Below are 20,459 nucleotides of genomic sequence, written 5' to 3' on the forward strand. Positions count from 1 at the left end.
TTGTTTAGTTAACATTTATGAAATAAACACGTAAATTAATGTCAACACTACACTAAATAGGCGACATCTTTCAATATTTTTTTTCCCTAGTCGTAACAAATTTTACGCGCTCGCCTGCCATCACGCTCGTCAATTCACAGTGACTGCATAAGTATTCAGAACATTTGCTCAGTATTTTGTAGAAGCACCCTTTTGAAGTAATAGAGCCATGAGTCTTTTTGGGAATGATTCAACATGTTTTTCACACAGAGTGTTGAGGACCATCTGCCATTCCTCGTTGCAGATCCTCTCCAGTTCTGTCAGATTGGATGATGAATGCTTCCAGAGATGCTCAATTGGGTTTAAATCGGGGCTCTGGCTGGGCTATTCAGAAACAGTCATGGAGTTGTTCTGAAGCTACTCCTTTGCTATTTTAACTGTGTGCTTAGGGTCATTGTCGTAGAAGGTGAATCTTTGGCCCAGTCTGAGGTCCTGAGCACTTTGGAGAAGGGTTTTGTCCAGGATATCTCTGTATTTGGCCGCATTTCTCTTTCCTTTGTTTGCAATCAGTCATCCTGTCCCTCTATCAAAAAAAAACATCCCACAGCATAATGCTTCCACCCTCATCCATCACGGTTGGGACTGTATTGAACAGGTGATAAGCAGTGCTTGGTTTTCTCCACACATGCCACTTAGAGTTCAGGCAAACAATTTTTATCTTGAGCTCATCTGACCAGAGAGATGTTTTTGCTCACCATCTTGTAGTCCTTAAGGTGTTGTTTTATTATTTTTTTTTGTTTTAAGCACACTCCACATGGACTTTCATGTCTCGCACTAATGAGAGGCTTACATTGTGCTGCTCTGCCATAAAGCCCCCAATTGTTAGAGGGCTGCAGTGATGGTTGACTTTCAAGAATTTTTGGCAGTCTCCCAACTGGATTTCTGCATCTCAGCCAAGGCCTCTTTGGTTTGTTTATTACCTCTCTCACCAATTCCCTTCTCCCCTAATTGCTTTGTTTGATGAGCTCTAAGAAGGGTTCTGTTCTTGCCAAAGGTCTTACAGATGGCACTGTGCTCTTGGGAACCTTAAGTACAGCAGAATTGTTTTCATAACCTTGGCCAGATATGTTCCTTGTTACAATTCTGTGTGAGCTCTTCAGGCAGTTACTTTAACCTCATGATTCTCATTTACTCTGACATACACTGTAAGCGGTAAGGTATTATAGAGACGGGTGTGTGGCTTTCCTTATCAAGTTCAATCGGTATAATCAAACAAATATGGACTCCCATGAAGGTGTAGAAGATATCACAGTAAAGGGTCTGGATACTTCTCGCGGTGTGATATTTCAGTTTTTGTTTTTTTATTAAATCAGCAAAAAATTAAATTGTTTTTTTTCAATATGGGCTACTGTGTATAAATGTGGAATGAAATTAACTGAAATTATTTTAAAAAATGGCTGCAAAATAACAATGAAAAATTGAAGGGGGGGAGTCTGAAAACTTTACATACCCAGTTTATACAGATTACAGTATTTTACAGCGGGGTTTTATTGGAAATTGTTTCAATTTGCAAACTTGTTTTACTCGACCAACCTATCCAATGTCTTTCATTTACCTTTTTTTTTGTCATAAAACAATATGTTTAGAATCATTCTCCAAACCTGTTTTTGGTTTTGGCACAAATAAGATTATTAGATAAATTTGAAAACATACTCCTACATATCTGATAAAAATAGCTCTGTGTACATTTTAACAGATGATAAATTACAACATGCTCAATATTCACCCCCCAATTATTCTACAAAGTACTGATGTGGGCCAGTTCAAATTGTTTGTGTGCTGCTCAGTTCTTAACATGTTTTTTTTCTTTATAGACTGCTGTCATCAGCTATGATTATCTGACTACTTTCAAACATGTGGACTATGGCACAGAGGAATATTGGGCCCTTAAATCCAAGGTAAATACACCAAGACAGCGTTCCATAACATTAAATGTCAAAATGAAAGTCATCATACTGAGCAAAAAGCAGAAACACATGAAGGTTTATGATTTTGTTTTTGAAGTGAGAACTCTTAACTAAATCATTGAGTATGTAAATGCAATGTTTTCATTTTATTTTTAAATACTTTATTTTTCATTCCCATATATACATGTAAAATCAAATGCATTTTAGTTTCCTTAAAATCATAACATTAAATGTCAAGAAAAAAACGTAAAAGTAGATAAAGGCGGAAATAAGCTGAACTACAGGACATTGTTCTTGGGTATTATTTTGAGACCTGTGAAGTACACAAATGTTCGTAAAAGCCAGAAGACATCATGAATCCAATACAATACAATCCACTTTATTCATTCAGCACAATTTAAACAAGCACAAGGTTCCCAAAGTGCTGTACAATACAATAAATAAAGGGGCAAAATACAGAATAAGGATTAAAACAATTTAAATAAAATAAGAAACTACACAAAATTAAGTAAGTAAAGTCAGAATGAGAGTCAAATTCAATGGCCAAGTATGTAACAACACACAAGGAATTTGTCTCAGGCAGTTGGTACCGCCCTAGTAAGACATTCATGTTGAGTACTGAGAAGAACATAAACAACTAACACAAAGAACAATATACATTCAATTAATAGGAAAGTATTCCTTATAAGTGTCAATGCAGCCCTATAGGGCACAAGCCAGTGCAATCTGTAGGCCGGTCCCAAGCCAGGACAAATGCGAAGGGTTGTATCAGGAAGGGCATCCGGCGTAAACTGTGGGTAAACAAATATGAGCTTTCATCTAAAGTAGGGGTGCTCAATGCATCGATCGCGATTCGCGAGGCAGTCTTGGTCGATCGCACATTTCCGGTTTCTCGAAATTTCTTGAAGTGACGTCATTGTGTTCAGTTCATCCAAGCGTGGAGGTATTGCGCAACTGAGATCGGTGGGGAAAAAAAAAATAAAGCTTCCAGTTTCAGATATGCCGGGAAAGTGCCGATTTAACGACATGTGGTTAGAAAATGAGTTGTACCACGGGTGGCTGGGACCTTGCGACATTCATACAGCGAAATGTCCTTCATGCGGTAAACTCATTAACCTATCTAACATGGGAGAAGCTGCGTTGTGAAGTCACATGAAGTCGGCCAAACATAACACAACAACGTCAAGGAAACTGAAGGATAAGACTGAGAATTTGACAATTTCCAACTTCTTCTGTGGGAGAGCTGACTCTGGACAAAATGAATTTTCCATGGCAATCGGCACTACTGCAACCGTTCCCAGTCGGCTGGAAACTTCAGTGGCAGGTTAGTGTATTTTAATTTTAAGGATCAACTCAAGTAGTTTTGCTGCTGTTGCACATGCTACCATCGACAGAAAAGATGCATTTTTGAAAATACTAAAGGAGTATAGAGATCGTGCGCGCAACATCCCTGTTTGCAACGTTATATTGCGAGTCCAACAGTGCTTATGGAAGTAAATATGTGCCACCAGGATTTGAATTAAAAATGCCACTGAAAAATTTATGTTGTAAAATTCACATTTCAAAGTGATCACATTTCAATACCTGTATTTCAGTTTAACTTTTCAATGTTAAAAAAAAATCACCATATAAAAATATTCAACCTTTAAAATTCAAACGCAATATATTCAGTCTCCTGAAACCTCAAGTATTTGTATGGGTCCCGACTTTCATACGCTTTCAAACTCTTCTGTGTAAATCTCGTAAAATTAACAAATGTCCTCCTCCATTTTTGAGAACATGAATTTCCAAGTATACATATAATGCAGTCTTCGCTATGATTTTGATGGGTGGGTAGGGTAACAGCAAACAAATACTTTTTTATTTTTGGCCTAATTCATAATTATACGGAGCTGGTCATGGCTTTGTGGTGAAAGCGCTGGCCTTTCAGCCATAGGCCACATGAAGAGTCTGTTAAACCCCATTCTCTGACTATTAGTGTTTGTAATGTCAATTTTGGAGCACAAGTTATCATATATAGATGAAAATATATTTTCAACATGTAATTATAGTTTATATTTTTGATAATCAGAAATTTCACAGTCATTATAATGCACCTACTACATTGATAAGCTTTGGCGTTTATTATTTAAGTGAAAACACACGATCATACAGGTGAAATATTGCTGTTTACCACAATCAGTCAATCCAATAATAGTCATGGAATTTTTGTATTTAATACTTGGAAAGTCATGGAAAATTCATGGAAATTTGATTCTCTGGAAGTGTACGAACCCTGCTCTTTTTTTTTTTCCTAGTTTACCTTACACCCCTCCCCCACTCTTAAAGATGTATACTCATAATTACAAATGTTACAGTACTTACGCATCAATCTGTTTTATAATGACAGCGTCCATGGACACCGCTGCTTTAGTTAGCAACACAGTCTGGGCAACGTAGAGCAAAGATGAGCAAGAGATGCTGCTTCTGTTTATTTTCGATATTAATGGAGAAAGTTAAAAAACAAATGCTGTTGTTTTAAGATGCAATGACTGTCGGAGTATGTGAATAATCGAAGAAAATGTGGTTAAACTGGACGAGAGTTTCTTTTCTGAGTGGGAAAGGTTTGGTCTGAAGCCAAAGTAGAAAGTGCAGGATGAGATGGTGTGTAATTTTAAAATTCCACCATGGCATAAGCTGATCCAGGATGAAAGCTGAGACAATACAGTGCACAAAAAGGTAATTCTGTATTTTAAATATAGGAGGCAACATAACATTAACCTTAAAACAGTTTGGGAGCATCATCATCATCATCATCCCTTCCACACCCCACCGTCATCGGTAGCTCGCGAGAGGCTGGCTGCTTGAAAAGTAGATCTCGGAGTAAAAAACTATGGGTACCCCTGATCTAAAGAATACCATTCTGGATTACTCGTGGCCGGGGTTAACAACGCCCGTCCACGGCAGCAGTAACCTGCAGGTCACCCGTAGAAATTCAGCTACTGTAAGTCGAAGACAAAAAGAGGAGAAAAGCAAATTCGTCAGCAAAAGAAAAGGATTGCACAAAGCCTACAACTGAGTGTAGGGACTTTAGGTGTTGGGACTATGACAGGAAAAGCTCAGGAGTTGGTTGACATGATGATTAGGAGAAAGGTTGATATATTGTGCATTCAAAAGCGCAAGTGGAAAGGTAACAAGGCTAGATGTTTTGTAGCCTGGTTTAAATTATTTTACCATGGAGTAGATGGGAAGAGAAATGGAGTAGAGGTTATTTCAAAAGAAGAACTGGCTAAGAATGTCTCGGTGGTGAAACAAGTATCAGATCGAGTGATGAGGCTGAAATTTGAAATTGAGGGTATTGTGTGTAATGTGATTAGCGCCTATGCCCCACAGGTAGGATTTGACCTCGAGTTGAAAGAGAAATTCTGGAAGGAACTTGACGAAGTAGTTCTGAGCATCCCAGACAGAGAGAGAGTTGTGATTGGTGCAGATTGTAATGGACATGTTGTAGGAAACAGGGATGACAAAGTAATGGGTAAGTACGGCATCCAGGAAAGGAACTTTGAGGGAAGGATGGTAATGGAAGTAGTGAGCACTTTTTTTCCAGAAGAGGCAGGGACATAGAGTGACTTACAGGTAGAAGCACGCAGGTGGATGATATTTTGTGGAGACAATGCCATCTTAAGCATATTACTGACTGAAAGGTAGTGGTGCGGGAGAGTAGAAGCGCTAAGTGTGAAGGACCAGGAAGTGGCAATGATTAAAAAGATGATGACTTGCCTGTGGAGGTATGGAAGTAATATGGAGAGGGGGATGTGGAGTTTTTGACCAACTTATTCAACAGAAAACTAGCGGGCGAGAAGATCCCTGAAGAATAAAGGGAAAGTATGCTATTTCACATTTTTAAGAACTAAGGTGATTTGCAGAGCTGAGAGAACTATCGTCTCTATAAACACAATTGTATCTTGTTCTTTGTTCATGTTGCTATGTTGTTCCTTGTTTTGTATGTCGTTCCATGGCAGCACCGACTGCTGGAGGAAAAAGTCCTTGTTTGTTTTTACACACTTGGCCATTAAATCTGATTCTGATTCAGAGTTGCAGTGATGAAAGTCCTCCGGATTTTCCCGGAATTCCAGATTTTTAAATTTAAATGAAAATTGCTCCGGAAATTTGAGGAAAAATTGCCTAAATTAATCCGGATATTAGTTGACAACATTGAACGAACATGCGTTTGAGTTCGATTTCACGAGTGTAGCAACGTTGAGGCACTAATACTAGTAACAGTAACGCCCCTCCCCTCACATTCTCTCAAGACGTCACTATTTTTGTGTGGTCTTGACATTAATGTACGTGTTTATTTCATAAACGTTAACTAAACCAGCCTGCTCCAAGACAACCGCTATTCACCCGGAAACAGGAGATGCAAGTTAACCGTACTGACCATGTACGGAGCATGTACGAAAGCGCATGTTCTGAACTGCGTCACGTCATGCGAGCGCATTTACGTCAAAAGTCATCAACATCATGAGCCATGTGAAAGGATATTCAGTTACACCAGTGGTTCTCATTGTGTCGATCGCGAGGCAGTATGACGAACTGTCCCCCCCCCCCAAAAAAAAAAAAAAAGACTATCATCCACCTCGTTGCTTGATTCAGGTGTGGCCAATACGTCGAGCGCATGCACATAAAGGCACAATCTAGCAAGCCGGCCTCCTATTTACGGCAGTCCCGCAATGTGTGTTGAATGATCTCCATCTTGGGGCAAGTCTGAATTCAGTAAACACCAGCTAAAGTCTATACAGTTGTATAAAATGAGTGAAGACCTCTAAATAATTTTTAACACCACCAAAGCCCCTTTAAGACCCCCTCTTATGAAGGAGTAAATCCATGTTGGCACGATTACCTCTAGGCCTACGTCTAACCCTGGTCACTTAGATGTTTGGTGAAGGCACAGAGGTAAGTAACCACTCAGACCCTTTCTTCTAGAACAAACTGAAAAAGAGTAAGGGTGATCCAAAAGCTAAAGGTTGACGAGTGGTTTCATGTAACAAGTCATTTCGGGACAGAATAATAATTAGCTTCTTATGGTGGAACAAGCAGCAACAGCTTGATCAAAAGATTATGTGGTTTGCATGGGTCCCAGACCACTCTTACAGATTATACTGGCGCTATTACCAGATAATTGCACCTTGGAATTAATGAGTAAAACAGTACCTGATAATGAATGCAAGAATTGGGATTCTGTATATCGATTGACTTCTTTTGAAAAACGAAAACCATTGTTTTCTAATGACGTAGCACCGAGTATTTCACAAGCGTCCATTTAACAGGAACCGGAAAAAAATTGGAAATTTATCAGCAATTATGTGTAAAATCATTTTGGTGATTGAGAATTCATTGAAGCTCTTGTCACATCTGACATCTGATGGTGGTGCGGAGATAATGGACTTTTTGACAAATTGCCCAAGAATGTAACAGATTATTGTGCTTTATTCATCCTATGTCTGTTAATGAATGAACTTCTACTGTGCAGGCAACTTCACTTGAACAATGGCGTAGAAGAGAGCAGCTGAATGGCAAGTGTAAAACAATCCATTCTGCAAATTAGTGTTCCCCTTGGTGTTTCAAGTGAATGTAAATTGGCTGACCAAGTGGCAGCTGGATTTGAATCCTTCCTGTGTTAGTGGTGTGAAACCAACAAGAACGTGGAGCGAATAAACTGCATCCACTACAATGTCCAAAATTGTGAAATTGGACTCAAAAGTATTTTCGAATGTGCATGAACAACTCGCAGCCACCTATTTAATGCCATTTCAAAACCAAATAGCCATGGACATGCTCCTGGCTGAAAAAGGTGGCATTTGCACTCTCTTTGGGGAGCAATGTTGCATCTTCATCCTGAACCGCATGGCTGCTGATGGTAGTCTGACCAGGGCTATAAAAGGCCTTGGGGTCCTTGACAGTAAGATGAAAGACCACTCTGGTGGAACAAATGGATGAGTGTGTTCGCCAAATACAAAGCATTCGTCTCATCTATTTCAATTTCTATTGAGATTTTCATAGCTATTTTGACTTTGTGTGGTTGTTACTGTATTTTCTGTCTGCGCTCTTGCCTTAACAGATTTATTACCACAGCAATCTCACCCATGGAGAACAAAATTGCGCAGATGTATCCTTTGCTGGGGACAAATAATGGGGTATTCCAGCTGACTTGCCTGATCTGTTTCCAGATCCCGGCTGTTGCGACAATGCATACACAACCATTTTTCCTCTGAGTGTATCATAAAGTAGTTGAAAATCTTGCGAAGTGTCTATTTTGGGTGATGTATTTTTAAGCAAATATTAGATTATTAGGGGCGAAATGTTGGATTAATTGGATATAAAGTTATCTCATATTTGCTCTCTTGGTTGTTTGTAATGCTTCTTTGCTTAATGTGATGCAATCAAGAGGCCCATTGGGTGCCATGGAAACTTTTGCTATGATGTACTTAAACAATGTGTTGCAATCAAGTGACATTGGGTGCCGTGGAAAAACCACAGAGTGATGCAGAGGACAACATAAAGACTGACGATCTCGAGAGGATGATGAAGACATTGCAAAGGCTCACATTGGCTATTTTTGTCACAGTTGCTTTGTTTGTCACATTCGCTTTACTGTTATGCGGACCGCATGAAGGAATAAAAATGAGGATTTGTGGAGATGTGGGCAGAACGGATTGGAGATTGTGAAAGAGACACATCCCACGTTCTCGTCGCGAGCAAGAAGTTCCTCTTGTCTTCGTTTCTTGAGAAATTGTACTTTAAATGTCCTGGGTTACGTGAGCCTGAGTATCACCTGATGCTATCACAGACACGTCACTGACCATGTCCCTGACTAAGGAAAAGGCTACATAAACCTGACATTCTGATTCTGATAAAGTTGATGAGGCACTCAATGAAGTTATGGGAAAGAGTAGTGGAGGCTAGACTCAGGACAGAAGTATCTGCGAGTAACTATATGGTTTCATTCCTCGAAAGAGTACCACAGATGCATTATTTGCCTTGGGGATGCTCATGGAAAAGTACAGATAAGGTCAGAAGGAGCTCCATTGTGTCTTTGTGGATCAAGAGAGAGCCTATGACAGAGTACCAAGACAGGAACTGTGGTACTGCATGCGGGGGTCTGCTGTGATGGAGAAATATGTACAGGACATGTATGAGTGATTTATAGACCAGTAGCAGAACTTTAAAATCTATTCTAAAGCTAACTGGAAGCCAGTGCAAGGAGTTTAGGATTGGAGTTATATCCTCTGACCGCTTTGTTTTGGTCAGAACGCGAGCTACAGCTGTTTAATACTCTTACTATAATACTCGGGAGTCCAGTCAGAAGACCACTACAGTAGTCAAGTCTACTTGAGATAAAAACATGGATGAGCTTTTCCTGATCTGCTTGACACTTACAAGACTTGACTCTAGATATGTTTTTCAGATGGTAGAAGGCAGTTTTTGTGCTTGATTTGATTTGATTGTTGAAAGCCATGTCGGAATCAATCAGAACACCAAAGTTTCGTACTTGCTCTTTGGTTTTTAAAGATAGAGAGTTCAAGTGTTGACTAATAGCAATTCTCTTTTCTTTATTGCAAAAAGCAATTGTCTCGGTTTTGTAATGATTTAGTTGAAGAAAATTTTGGCTCATCCAGTTATTTATATGATTTAGACAGTGGGACAATACCCCAATTGAACTGTTGTCATCTGGAGACACTGCTAAATTTAACTGTGTCATCTTCATAGCTTTGGTAGTCAAAATTAAAGTTTTGAAGAATTTGACCCAAGGGTAGCAAATACAGGCTGAAGAGGGCAGCAGAACAGTGGTGAGGTGTGCTGTAGGTGTGACAGAAGAATTTAAGTTTGGAGGTGGGATTGCGTCAGGGATCAGATCTGAGCCATTCCCTGTTTTTTTGTTGCAATGGATATACTGACAGTTGAGGTTAGACTGGAATCCCCTTGGACTATGATGTTCGCCGATGACATTGTGATCTGCAGTAAAAGCAGGGACCAGGTGGAGGAACAATTAGAAAGATGGAGGCATGCGCTGGAAAGGAGAGGAATTAAGATTAGCCGAATTAAAACACAATTTCTGTTCGTGAATGAAAGAGGTGGAGGGAAAGAGTGAGGCTCTAGGGAGATGAGATAGCGAGGGTGGACGGCTTCAAACACTTGGTCTCAACGATCCAGGGCAATGGAGAGTGTGCTAAGGAAGTGAAGAAACTGGTCCAAGCAGATGTTGAGGTTCTCTCTAGGAGAGTAAGCAGGTTGGATAAGATTCGAAATTAGCTCATTAGAGGGACAGCCAAAGTTTGATGTTTTGGAGACAAGGTTCAAGAGAGGAGACTTTGATGCTTTGGACACGTCCAAAGGCGAGAAAGTGAGTATATTGGTTGAAGGGTACTGAGGATGGAGCTGCCAGGCAAAAGACCGAGAGGAAGACAAAAGAAAAGGTTGATGGATGTTGTGAGGGAAGACATGAGGGCACTTGGTGTTAGAGAGAAACATGCAGGTGATAGGCTTAAATGGAAAAAGATCACACGCTGTGGCGCCCCCTAACAGGACAAGCTGAAAAGAAGAAGATTCCTTGTGTCACAGTTGTGCAAAGATCCAGTCTTGGATTTAGAGCTGTTAAGAGTGTGTCAACACCCCATATGATGTTAAGAGTCTATAGAGTACCCTTTCGCGGTTCATTGTTATAGGCCAGTGCAATGACAAAATGGAACAGTTTAAAGTGATGAGCCATGCGATAGTCTACATTACTACAGTCTACATATTACTAATACTGATTGGACGAGGAAGATTTGACGGTGTGTCCGTTCCAGTCTGAGTTTGTCCTTTTTTTGTGGCAGCCCCAAACCAGACTGTAAGGTAGACAGTACAGATGCATTGATTGCTGTATAGAACTATCTTACCAGCTTTTGTGAGAGGCTGTGCTTCCTCAGAAACTGCAGGAACTACATCCTTTGCTGGGCAAGAAGTACATCCTTTGCTAGGCTTTTTTCGAGGAAGCAGTTGATGTTCGTTTCCCACTTCAGGTCCTTATATTAAGGGAGTTTGTGGTTAAGATCTCCTAGGATAATGAGGTTATTCTGGGTGTTTTTTCTCAATCTTGTTTACTTTCACATACAGCGTTAGCAGTACTCTATTAATGCTAGCTTGGGGTGAGACTGTTAATTCCCAAGAACTTGAAGGTCTCGACTGTTGACACAAGGCAGCTGTGGTGAAGGATACCTCCTGAAGTCCACAATCATTTCTACAATCTTTAGCGTGTTCGACGTCAGGTTGTGTTTGCCACACCAGAGCTCCAGTTTTGCCATTTCCTGTTGATACACAGACTCGTTGCCGGCTTTGATAAGGCTGATAACTTTGGTGTCATCTGCGAACTTCACGAGTTTGACAGCTGGGTGCCTTGAGGTGTAGTCGTTTGTGTAGAGTGAGAAGAGGAGAGGGGTGAGGACACAACCTTGGTCTGCCTTGGTGCTGATAGTGTCCGTGGATGAGGTGGTGTCCCCTAGCCTCACCTGCTGTGTCCTGCCAATCAGGAAGTTGTAGATCCACTGGGATATGGCAGGTAAGACGGTGAGGTGGAGAAGCTCGGAGGAGAGGAGTTCAGAGATAATTGTGTTAAACACAGAGCTCAAGTCCACGAACAGGATCCTTGCATTCCTTCCCTCGCTGTTGAGATGTTCAAGGATGAAGTGCAGACCCATGTTTTCGGCACATCCGCAGACCTGATAATTCGATAGGGAAACTGCTGCAGTGTGTCCCCCTTGGTGACATATGACCTACTGGAGGGGGTCCAGCACAAGGCGTTCAAAGGACTTCATGACCACTCATGTCAAGACAACAGGCCTGTAGTCATTCAGACCTGAGACTGCTGCTTTTTTGTGGCCTGTATGATGGAGTGTTTGAAGCAGGTTGGTACCTCACAGAGTTCTAGAGACCTGTTGAAGATCTTTGTGAAGACAGGTGCACATTGGTCTGCGCAGACTTTGAGGCAGGACGGGGACACATTGTCTGAGGCTGGTGCTTTGTTGATCTTTTGCTGTTTGAAAATGGATGTTGAACAGAGTTGGAAATTAAGTTGTTGAAGTGGGCGGTGGTGCGACTTGTGGGTGTGTGGAGTGAAAGAGTCCTTTTCAAATCTAGCCCACTATTGTTGTATACTGGGAGGGATCGTCAATTGTAATTAGTGAGCGATTGTAATCCGTGACTGATTTGGAGTTTGCGCTAAAATATTTTTCCTGATTTGCTGTATAATCCCTCTTTGCTATGTTAATTTCTTTAGCCAACTGGTTTCTTGTGTGATTGTAGCGGGCCCTATCCTCACTACGATTTGAGACCTTCTTTTGCCTTGCAGAGTTTCCCCAGTCTAGCTGTAAACTATGGCTTGTTGTTGTTGAGCGTGCGAAATTTATTATTATTTTTTTTTTTTTTTTTTTTTTTTTTGGGGTACGCACACCTACTCACAGAAACTGACATACACAGTAACAATCTCTGTGAATCCATCTGGGCTGCTTGCTGAATTTTCAAAGACACTCCAGTCTGTGATGTCAAAGCAGCTTTGAAGTTCTAATTTTTCCTCATTGATTCACTTTTTAACTGATTTTACCATGGGCTTTGGACACTCAAGTACTTGCCAGTATGTTGGTATTAAGTAGATGAAGCAGTGATCAGAGTAGCCGAAGCGAGCATGGGGAATTGTGCCATATTGGTGTTTAATTGTGGTAAAGCACTCGTCTATAGTATTATTTTCCTTCATTTGACATTTTACGTGCTGCTTATATTTAGGTTGTTCGTGGTTACGTTTAGCAGTGTTGACATCTAAGATAATGAGGGGTGATTGTGTTATTTTTTTCTCAATCTCGTTTACCTGCTCAGCGACCGTTAGCAGTGCTGTTTTAATGCTGGTTTGGGGCGGAAGATAAACACCTCAATGAAAGATGAGAATTCACGCGGGAAGTAAAAGCACTTACAGTTCAAGAACAATTACAACAAAAGCGGGCTGCAGTGTGTGCTGAGCTGTGTAAAATCCGTGCCCAATTTCTAATTGATAGTCATATTCCACCGCCTTTCGATTTCCGCAAATTTTTTTTGTCGACCTCTCTTTTTTCTTTGACATTGCTGCAGATGGGTTCAGATCTGACCAGTAGAAGAGCGATAATTGGAAACCTCTCTCTCTCTCTCTCTCTCTCTCTCTCTCTCTCTCTTTCTACAAGTCAAAATGAAATGAATGCAATCATTCAGATCAAACCTTAATTATGAACCATTCTTTGGCGAGCCAGATTAAAAAGACCAAAGGCCTGTGGACTGTAGTTTGCCCAACCTCTAATGTATATGCTAACCTTGGATCAAATTCCGAGTGTTTTTCCCAAGGGGCTATCTCAGCGCTCTAGCAACTGGTTGCACAACTTGAATTTTTTTTCAAGTCGACTTTAATGTAATGGAGGTTGAAGATGTTGACTGTCATATCCTGTATTTATTTTGAGTACAATTTAATGATAATTGTAATCCATAATCTTCTTTTCCTTTCGTCTTGTCCCGTTAGGGGTCACCACAGTGTGTCATCTTTTTCCATCTTAACCTATCTCGTGCATCTTCCTCTCTAACACCAACTGTCCTCATGTCCTCCCTCACAACATTCATCAACCTTTTCTTTGGTCTTCCGCTCGCTCTTTTGCCTGGCAGCTCCATCCTCAGCACCCTTCCACCAATATACTCACTCTCTCCCCTCTGGACATGTCCAAAGCATCGAAGTCTACTCTCTCGAACCTTGTCTCCAAAACATCCAACTTTGACTGTCCCTCTGAGCTCTTTTCTCATCCTATCCAACCTGCTCACTCAGCGCAAGAACCTCAACATCTTCATTTCTGCTACCTCCAGTTCTGCTTCCTGTTGTTTCTTCAGTGCCACTGTCTCTAATCCGTACATTATGGAATTATAATCCATAATAGTAATAAATATAGTCTATATTCTCCCAATAACAGACATCTTAAACACTGAATATCCAGCATAGTTTTCAGAATAAAAGCAGTCCAATGTAACTAACCAGATAAATCCATATTTTCAGTAAATTTTTTTCATTGCTGCATGTCTAACAAGTTACCAGTAGGTGCTGTAGATTCTCAGAAAACCAACAAGTCCCAGCATTCATGATATACAAACACACTTAAGCAATTGGGAAATTTATTGGAACGAGTGTGTTTAAGCAAAAATTGCAGTGTGGCATTCAATCAATAAGGTCATCAATTTTGTGAAAAACAGTTTTGAATCAGGTGGCTCCAATTTAAAGAAAGCCAGCATCTGTTGAACATGCATTTCTCCTTGAAAGCCAGAGGAAGACATTCAACACATTGTTCAGAAGAACAGCGTACAGTACTTTAATTAAGTTTGATTGGAAAGGGGAAACCTGGTAAAGAGGTGCAAAACATTATAGGCTGTTCAACTAAAATGATCTTTAATGCTTTAAAATGGAAAGCAAAACCAGAGACATGTTGGAAAAAATGGAAGACAACCATCAAGATGGATCGGGGAATAACTAGATTAGCAAAATTTTAGTCAATGATCAAATCCAGGATGATAAGAGATAGTCTGTTACCTGTAAGTTCTATGTAAGTGTGAAGCTAATTTATTTACAAGAATCCTCTGCAAAGTCAGTCTGTTTAAACAAAAAAGGCATGTGCAGAAGAGGCTACAATTTGTCAAACAACACATCAACTGCCTTAAAGAGAAATTGAGGAACATTTTGTGGAGTGATGAGAGTAAAATTTGTTTTGTCCAGGGGCCTCAGTTTGTGAGACGACCCCCAAACTCTGCAGCATGGTGGTGCAAGCATCATGATATAGGCATGTTTCTCCCATTATGGTGTTGGGCCAATTTATTGCATACCAGCGACCATGGATCGGTTTGCATATGTGAAAATAGTTGAAGAGGTCATGTTGCCTTATGCCAGTGCTTCTCAATTATTTCCCGTTACGCCTCCCTCCCCCACAGCAAGAAAAAAACAATTCGCGGCCTCCCAGTCACTCTCTGCCGCGACTATAAATGTTATCATTTGTCTATAAAATTGTTTGAAGTGCAACTCTGCATAACATTAAGTGCACCAAGTTGACTTAAAGTTCATAAATTAACTTTAATAAAGTTAAAAAACTCCTTATTGCTCCATCGGGTCCTCAAAACTGTGAGGCCAACGTTTACAGCTATGCACCGTGCCGCCCAGTTAATTACATCCAAACCAAATGCTTTGGAAAAAAGTATTTTGCGCCATTATGAAATTAATTTTTTGCAGTTTCCCCACTTTCATTTTTAAGATGAAAAATTAAAAATAACCAAGTAAACCTGAAATTTTGAAATGATTTATGTTGGTCTCAATTTTGACATCACAAAATCTGGCACACACATCCACAAATAGTTATTGATTTTTCATATAGAGAGAGACAAGATTCATTTTTTTCTTCAAAGCATATGCTAATTTGAGCAGGTGAGGGAGAGGGTGAGTTGGCGACTGAGGACAAATACTGTAGATCCTGATGTCTAATGAGCCCTTTGCCTCCTCAGCTGCATGAGGGAAACGAGTAAGTGTGCAGGCAGTTTTAGGGAAGCAGCCGTTTTGAAAAAGTGTTTTCTCATTTCCGAGATAAAAGGGAGAACAAAATGCTGATTCACTCTGTGCATCTGCACAGAATCAATTTTTTTTTTTTTTTTTTTTTTGGGCAAAACCATCCTGAGATTGAATGCAAATGAGTCGTGTTCATCAGGAATGTTAACATGTTGAAGTTGCTCAGTGATTTAGATAAGCATGGTGGGAAAATGTTTCAAAAGTCATGATGATGGTCATTAGTTTTACTTCTATGTTGTTACAATCTTCGCACCTCCATACATATGTGCAAATTTGAATTGTTTAGCAGATGTACAAATTAGTGTTAATTTGAAAATGGTTATCACTACTTGTACTTACATCAAACTTGTTCCCTCTTTCACTAAGGACATTGTTGGAGTTAATGTAAGTTACTGAATTTCTGATTATGCAATTTAACGGTTTTTGTGTCTGTATTTGCATAGCTTCCTGATTAAAAAAAAAAAAAAAAATCATCAATGACTTTACATCACATAGTAATATGCTTGTATGATCTTAGCAGGTGTTGGGTGAAAATGTATGCTGAATATTAATAACAAAGCCCACGGCTCAGTCCATAGTTTTTGTTTGATTGAGAAGTCTAACGTATACATCCATTTTCTGAGCTGCTTATCCTCAAAGCCAGAGGTGTCAAACTCATTTCACATTGTGGGCCAGATATGGCCCCGGTAGATGTAAAGTAGGCTGGACCATTAGAATTATACCATACTTTGCTATAAATAACCAAAATATCATGTCTTTCCTTTGTTTTGGTGTCAAGAAGCACAAGAACATTCGGAAAATGTTGAAATTTAATAAACATTCCTTTTACAAAACATTTTATTAAAAACGTCGGATTTCCTTAGACAAATGTGCAATTTACTTTTAGCATTCACATATATGCATTGCAACTGATCCCAATGATTGTACAATTGATATTGAAAAATATAGTAATGCACTAAGATTAAATGAGATTTATACATAAAGGAATTTTTAAACCATTTACACATGTGCAAATAAAATATAAATTGAATCTATAATTACCACTGCTCACCTCACCACACTTTCCAAACTAAGGAGAGTGTTAATAAATGTGTAAAGAAGTATTCACATGTCCTGTAAATGTGTAAATGTCATACATGAAACACACAGACAATACATACTGAAAATTCACAGAGTTGCATGAACAGTAGAATTCCACCATACTTTTTTGTAGTGAAGTTGCTGACTAACATGAAATTGCACATTTTTGTTGTGGCGTCCATCATTGGCACCAACTAAAGAAACTCTTCAGTGTCTCATCAACTCCACGAATAAATAAGACCAGTTGTGCCACGTTTGTGATGTCAGTGCTCTCGTCAATTACAACAGAAAATGCAATAAATGTCTTTACTCTGTTTCAATTGGGTGTCTAAATCTGCTGAGAGGTCCGAAATCCTCTCTACTATAGTATTCCTTGTCGGGCTAATATTGGGAAAAGTTTGTCAGTTCTAGGGACATTCAAGTTCAGCCGCCTTCATCATGCATCATTTCACAAAGTCACCGTCAGAATATGGCTTTTATGCTAACGCTATTTCGCTAGCAATTAGTTAGCTGGCTTTTACCGCTGCTTCACTGACTTGTCGGCTCTGGATGAAAGTTGACTGCTGTTTCCTCAGACCCGCCTGCAATTCGTTGATCTTTTCTCTTATCAGTCGGTCTTGCAAGCTGTCATATTTTTCACTGTGAAGTCTCGTAGTAGCGTCAAATATTATATTCCTTCAGTACCAAAACTTGTTGCAAATGCACCAAAGCTTTTTCGTGCATTTTGTATAGATAAATAGGACATGATCCATTTTACATTGAAAATTCTACACTCCGTATCTTCTTTTCTCCGTTTGGATAATGACATTTTGGCTAATGAGGGTGTAGGGGTGGGGTAGAGACCAGAGTAAAAACAAAGTCGTAACAAGCAGCAGAGTGCGCATTGATACCATCTGCTGTGTTAGGTATGTCTCAGAGACTGCTGTTGTCGTCTTCTCTGATCAAATCAATGTTTTCTTGTACTCTGATTAAACAGTGTGCCCCTAGTGGATAATCAACGAATTGCATCTTATTGAAAATATTTTTTTCGTGTCTTTTATGCATTTTTTCACATTTAAATTATCCTGTGGGCCTGATCAAACCTCCTTACGGGCCAGTTCCGACCCGAGGGCTGTATGTTTGACACCCCTGCTCTAAAAAACATGGGAGTGCTGTAGCCGAACCCACCTATTTCAAGCATGAGGCAGCCAATCACAAAGCACATACAAACGAACAACCATTTGTAAATTTGAAAACATTCACATTCATGGACAATTTTGGGTCTTCAATTTACCTATCATGAATAATTTGGGAATTTTGGAGGAAACAGGTGTGCCCGGATTAAAACCATCCAAGTACAGGGAGAACATGCAAACTCCACAGAGGTGGGGGTGGGATTTGAACCTCAGTCCTCAGAACTGTAGGGTTAATGCTCTAACCAGTCGTCCACCTTGCCATCTCCAATGATGTACATTAAATTAAATAACCAAATGTGAATAACTCAAACATGCAAAACTCCAACCAATATCAAGCGCTGCATTACATTTAAACCAGTCTGTTGTGATCACACTAAATTTTAACACTTATTGTGAGTTTGCCATGTAAGATGTCCAAGCTGTCACCCTGTAAATGTTCAGCATTTGCCAGGAAAAGACAAAAGAGCTTATGTTGCACTAATGAAGTGATGGGAAGAAAATGTGACGTGGACCTCTGGTAGCAACCAATAACATTAGCTAAAATTAGCAGTCGGTTAAAAAAAATACTGTATTGTGTAATACTAGTACTTGATTGCGCCCATTCATTGTGAACGTTGTACTCTCTGACCAGCAGGTGCCACTATTTACTCTTTCCTAACACTCATCAGTGCAGTTCTTCTATTGGACTCAGGATGCTTAGCCGAGATAAATGGGTCAGCCTCACTTTTTATTTTTTGCACCTTCCGTCAAAGGGAGGTGCATGATAATGCTGACAGTCATGTTCTGGAGTTTAACAGCCAAACTAGTTAGAGGCGGGGAAATCTTTAAAGTGCCACTGACACTGAAATATACACTTTGAAATAGATATTGTTATCAAAAGTACATATAATATTAATAACTTTGATAATACCAGTCGGAAAAAGTTACCTGGGAGCGTTTTATTAAAGCGCAATGTAGTGAAAATCTGACTCTACATCCCAGTGGCAGCCATATTATGTATGTCATTTTCAGAAGTCACACTGGGGAAGTCGCCATAGAGAAACACACTATGCCAAATCCTATAGCAGATGAACATTTTTTTTTTTTTTTTTTTTTTTTTTTCTGACGCCCCTTCTGAGACTGAAGCTCTTTTTGAGGGAGGGAGCATCTCAGAAGAGAGTGAAGCGACCGAGGCCATTTTACCATATTGTTCAGCCATATTTAGACAATATGCCGATCACTTCTAACAAACAGCAGACTCCCCGTCAGACAGACGAGGAGGACGAGAAACCTGATGAAATATTCAAAATGACTGGCCCATAATTGTTTGATTTCCTAACCCTTTTACGAGTCTTGTGTATTGTATGTAGCATACTCAGGAGGACCCAAGCCGGGCAAAGTAAATACGTCAGGCGTGCCCACAAAATGGTGGCCAATGGGGGTAGAGCTCCTTTCTCCTACCCGCCAAAGGTGCAACTGCACGCGGTCACCCCCCTTTCCGCCTGACTAACCTCTGCATCAGGGTAAACGGTGGCCACAGCCAACGCTAATGGCGGCCTGCGCTCAGACACATTTAGCACCCCTGACTTAAGATATTGTGACGCAGATTTTTTGTTACGTTTTGAGAGAAGGATTACATCATCAGACGCAGATTTCTAGAATGTTCCTATAAGGACGAGGATAGCTGTCGATGGAGCTTTTCATAAATACTGATGGTCAATTGTTTCCTGTAGTTTTTGATCAGGTTTGCACACACTGCAGGAGGGATTTTGGCCCACTCCTCCACAAAGATCTTCACTAGATCAGACAGTTTTCTGGGCTGTCACAGAGAAACGCGGAGTTTCAGCTCCCTCCAAAGATTTTCCTTTGGGACTTACAGGTATTTGAGGGTCAGAATTCGAGCTGAGAGACAGGTGTTCAAATACTTATTTTCAGCTGTATCACACAAATAAATTGTTAAAAATCATACATTGTGATTTCAGGATTTTTCTTTTTAGATTATCTCTCTCACAGTGGACATGGACCTACGATGAAAATTTCAGACCCCTCCATGATTTCCAAGTGGGAGAACTTGCAATACAGAAGGGTGTTCAAATACTTATTTTTTTCACTGTACATTGTTTGGCTAGTTAGTTCATGTTGCACGCTACTAAACTGTCTTTGTACTTCTATTTTGTTATTGTTTTGTGTTGTATTGTGTGTGTAAATTGTCTTAAACGTGTGAATAGTGACTCCATCCTCCCGAGTGTTTGGGCAAAATCCAGCAACACAACGAGCCGGCATTTTGGCTAACACGCAAAAAACCCAAGAAATTTCTCGCTGGTAAAGACTCTCGACTTAGCTGCTGTAGGTCTCTGTGAAATACGTGACTTCCGGCTTCATCGTCAACCCAAAACCCTCGAGATTTTTCGTGGTGGGAGATGAAAAAATTGATATACGACAACATTCTGACATGCTGTGAACAAATAATTGAGTCCATTCTGGCTGATTTTCGTTTGAGTTAACAACATACTAAATTTCATGTTTTAAGTGTCAGTGACACTTTTAAGGGTTATGGGTATGGATTGGGCATTTAACTTTGGCAGGAGCATTAACAGTGATATTCATTTTTTTATTTGTCATGGCTGTGTAACCAGTGGTCTTTGTTTGCGGAAC

The 20,459-nt window shown here is 40.0% G+C and overlaps 1 protein-coding gene across 13 annotated transcripts in view; it reads left to right on the plus strand.

The window, feature by feature from the left end:
* The window catches only part of adck1 (aarF domain containing kinase 1), a 163,662-nt gene that overhangs the window by 26,944 nt on the left and 116,259 nt on the right, over positions 1 to 20,459 (plus strand). For 12 of the 13 annotated variants that reach the window (XR_009798615.1, XR_009798617.1, XR_009798618.1 and 9 more), the window contains one exon: positions 1,854 to 1,937. Coding sequence is in view for 4 of the 13 variants with exons in the window: in XM_061844906.1 (XP_061700890.1) it covers positions 1,854 to 1,937 (84 nt within the window). In the remaining 9 variants the exon portion in view is untranslated. Of the gene's footprint in view, positions 1 to 1,853; positions 1,938 to 2,922; positions 3,271 to 20,459 lie in introns of those variants that run through there. The other variant, XR_009798616.1, reaches the window with a different exon arrangement.

The sequence above is a fragment of the Syngnathoides biaculeatus genome, chromosome 15 (assembly GCF_019802595.1).
Source record: "Syngnathoides biaculeatus isolate LvHL_M chromosome 15, ASM1980259v1, whole genome shotgun sequence".
Lineage (NCBI taxonomy): Eukaryota > Metazoa > Chordata > Actinopteri > Syngnathiformes > Syngnathidae > Syngnathoides > Syngnathoides biaculeatus.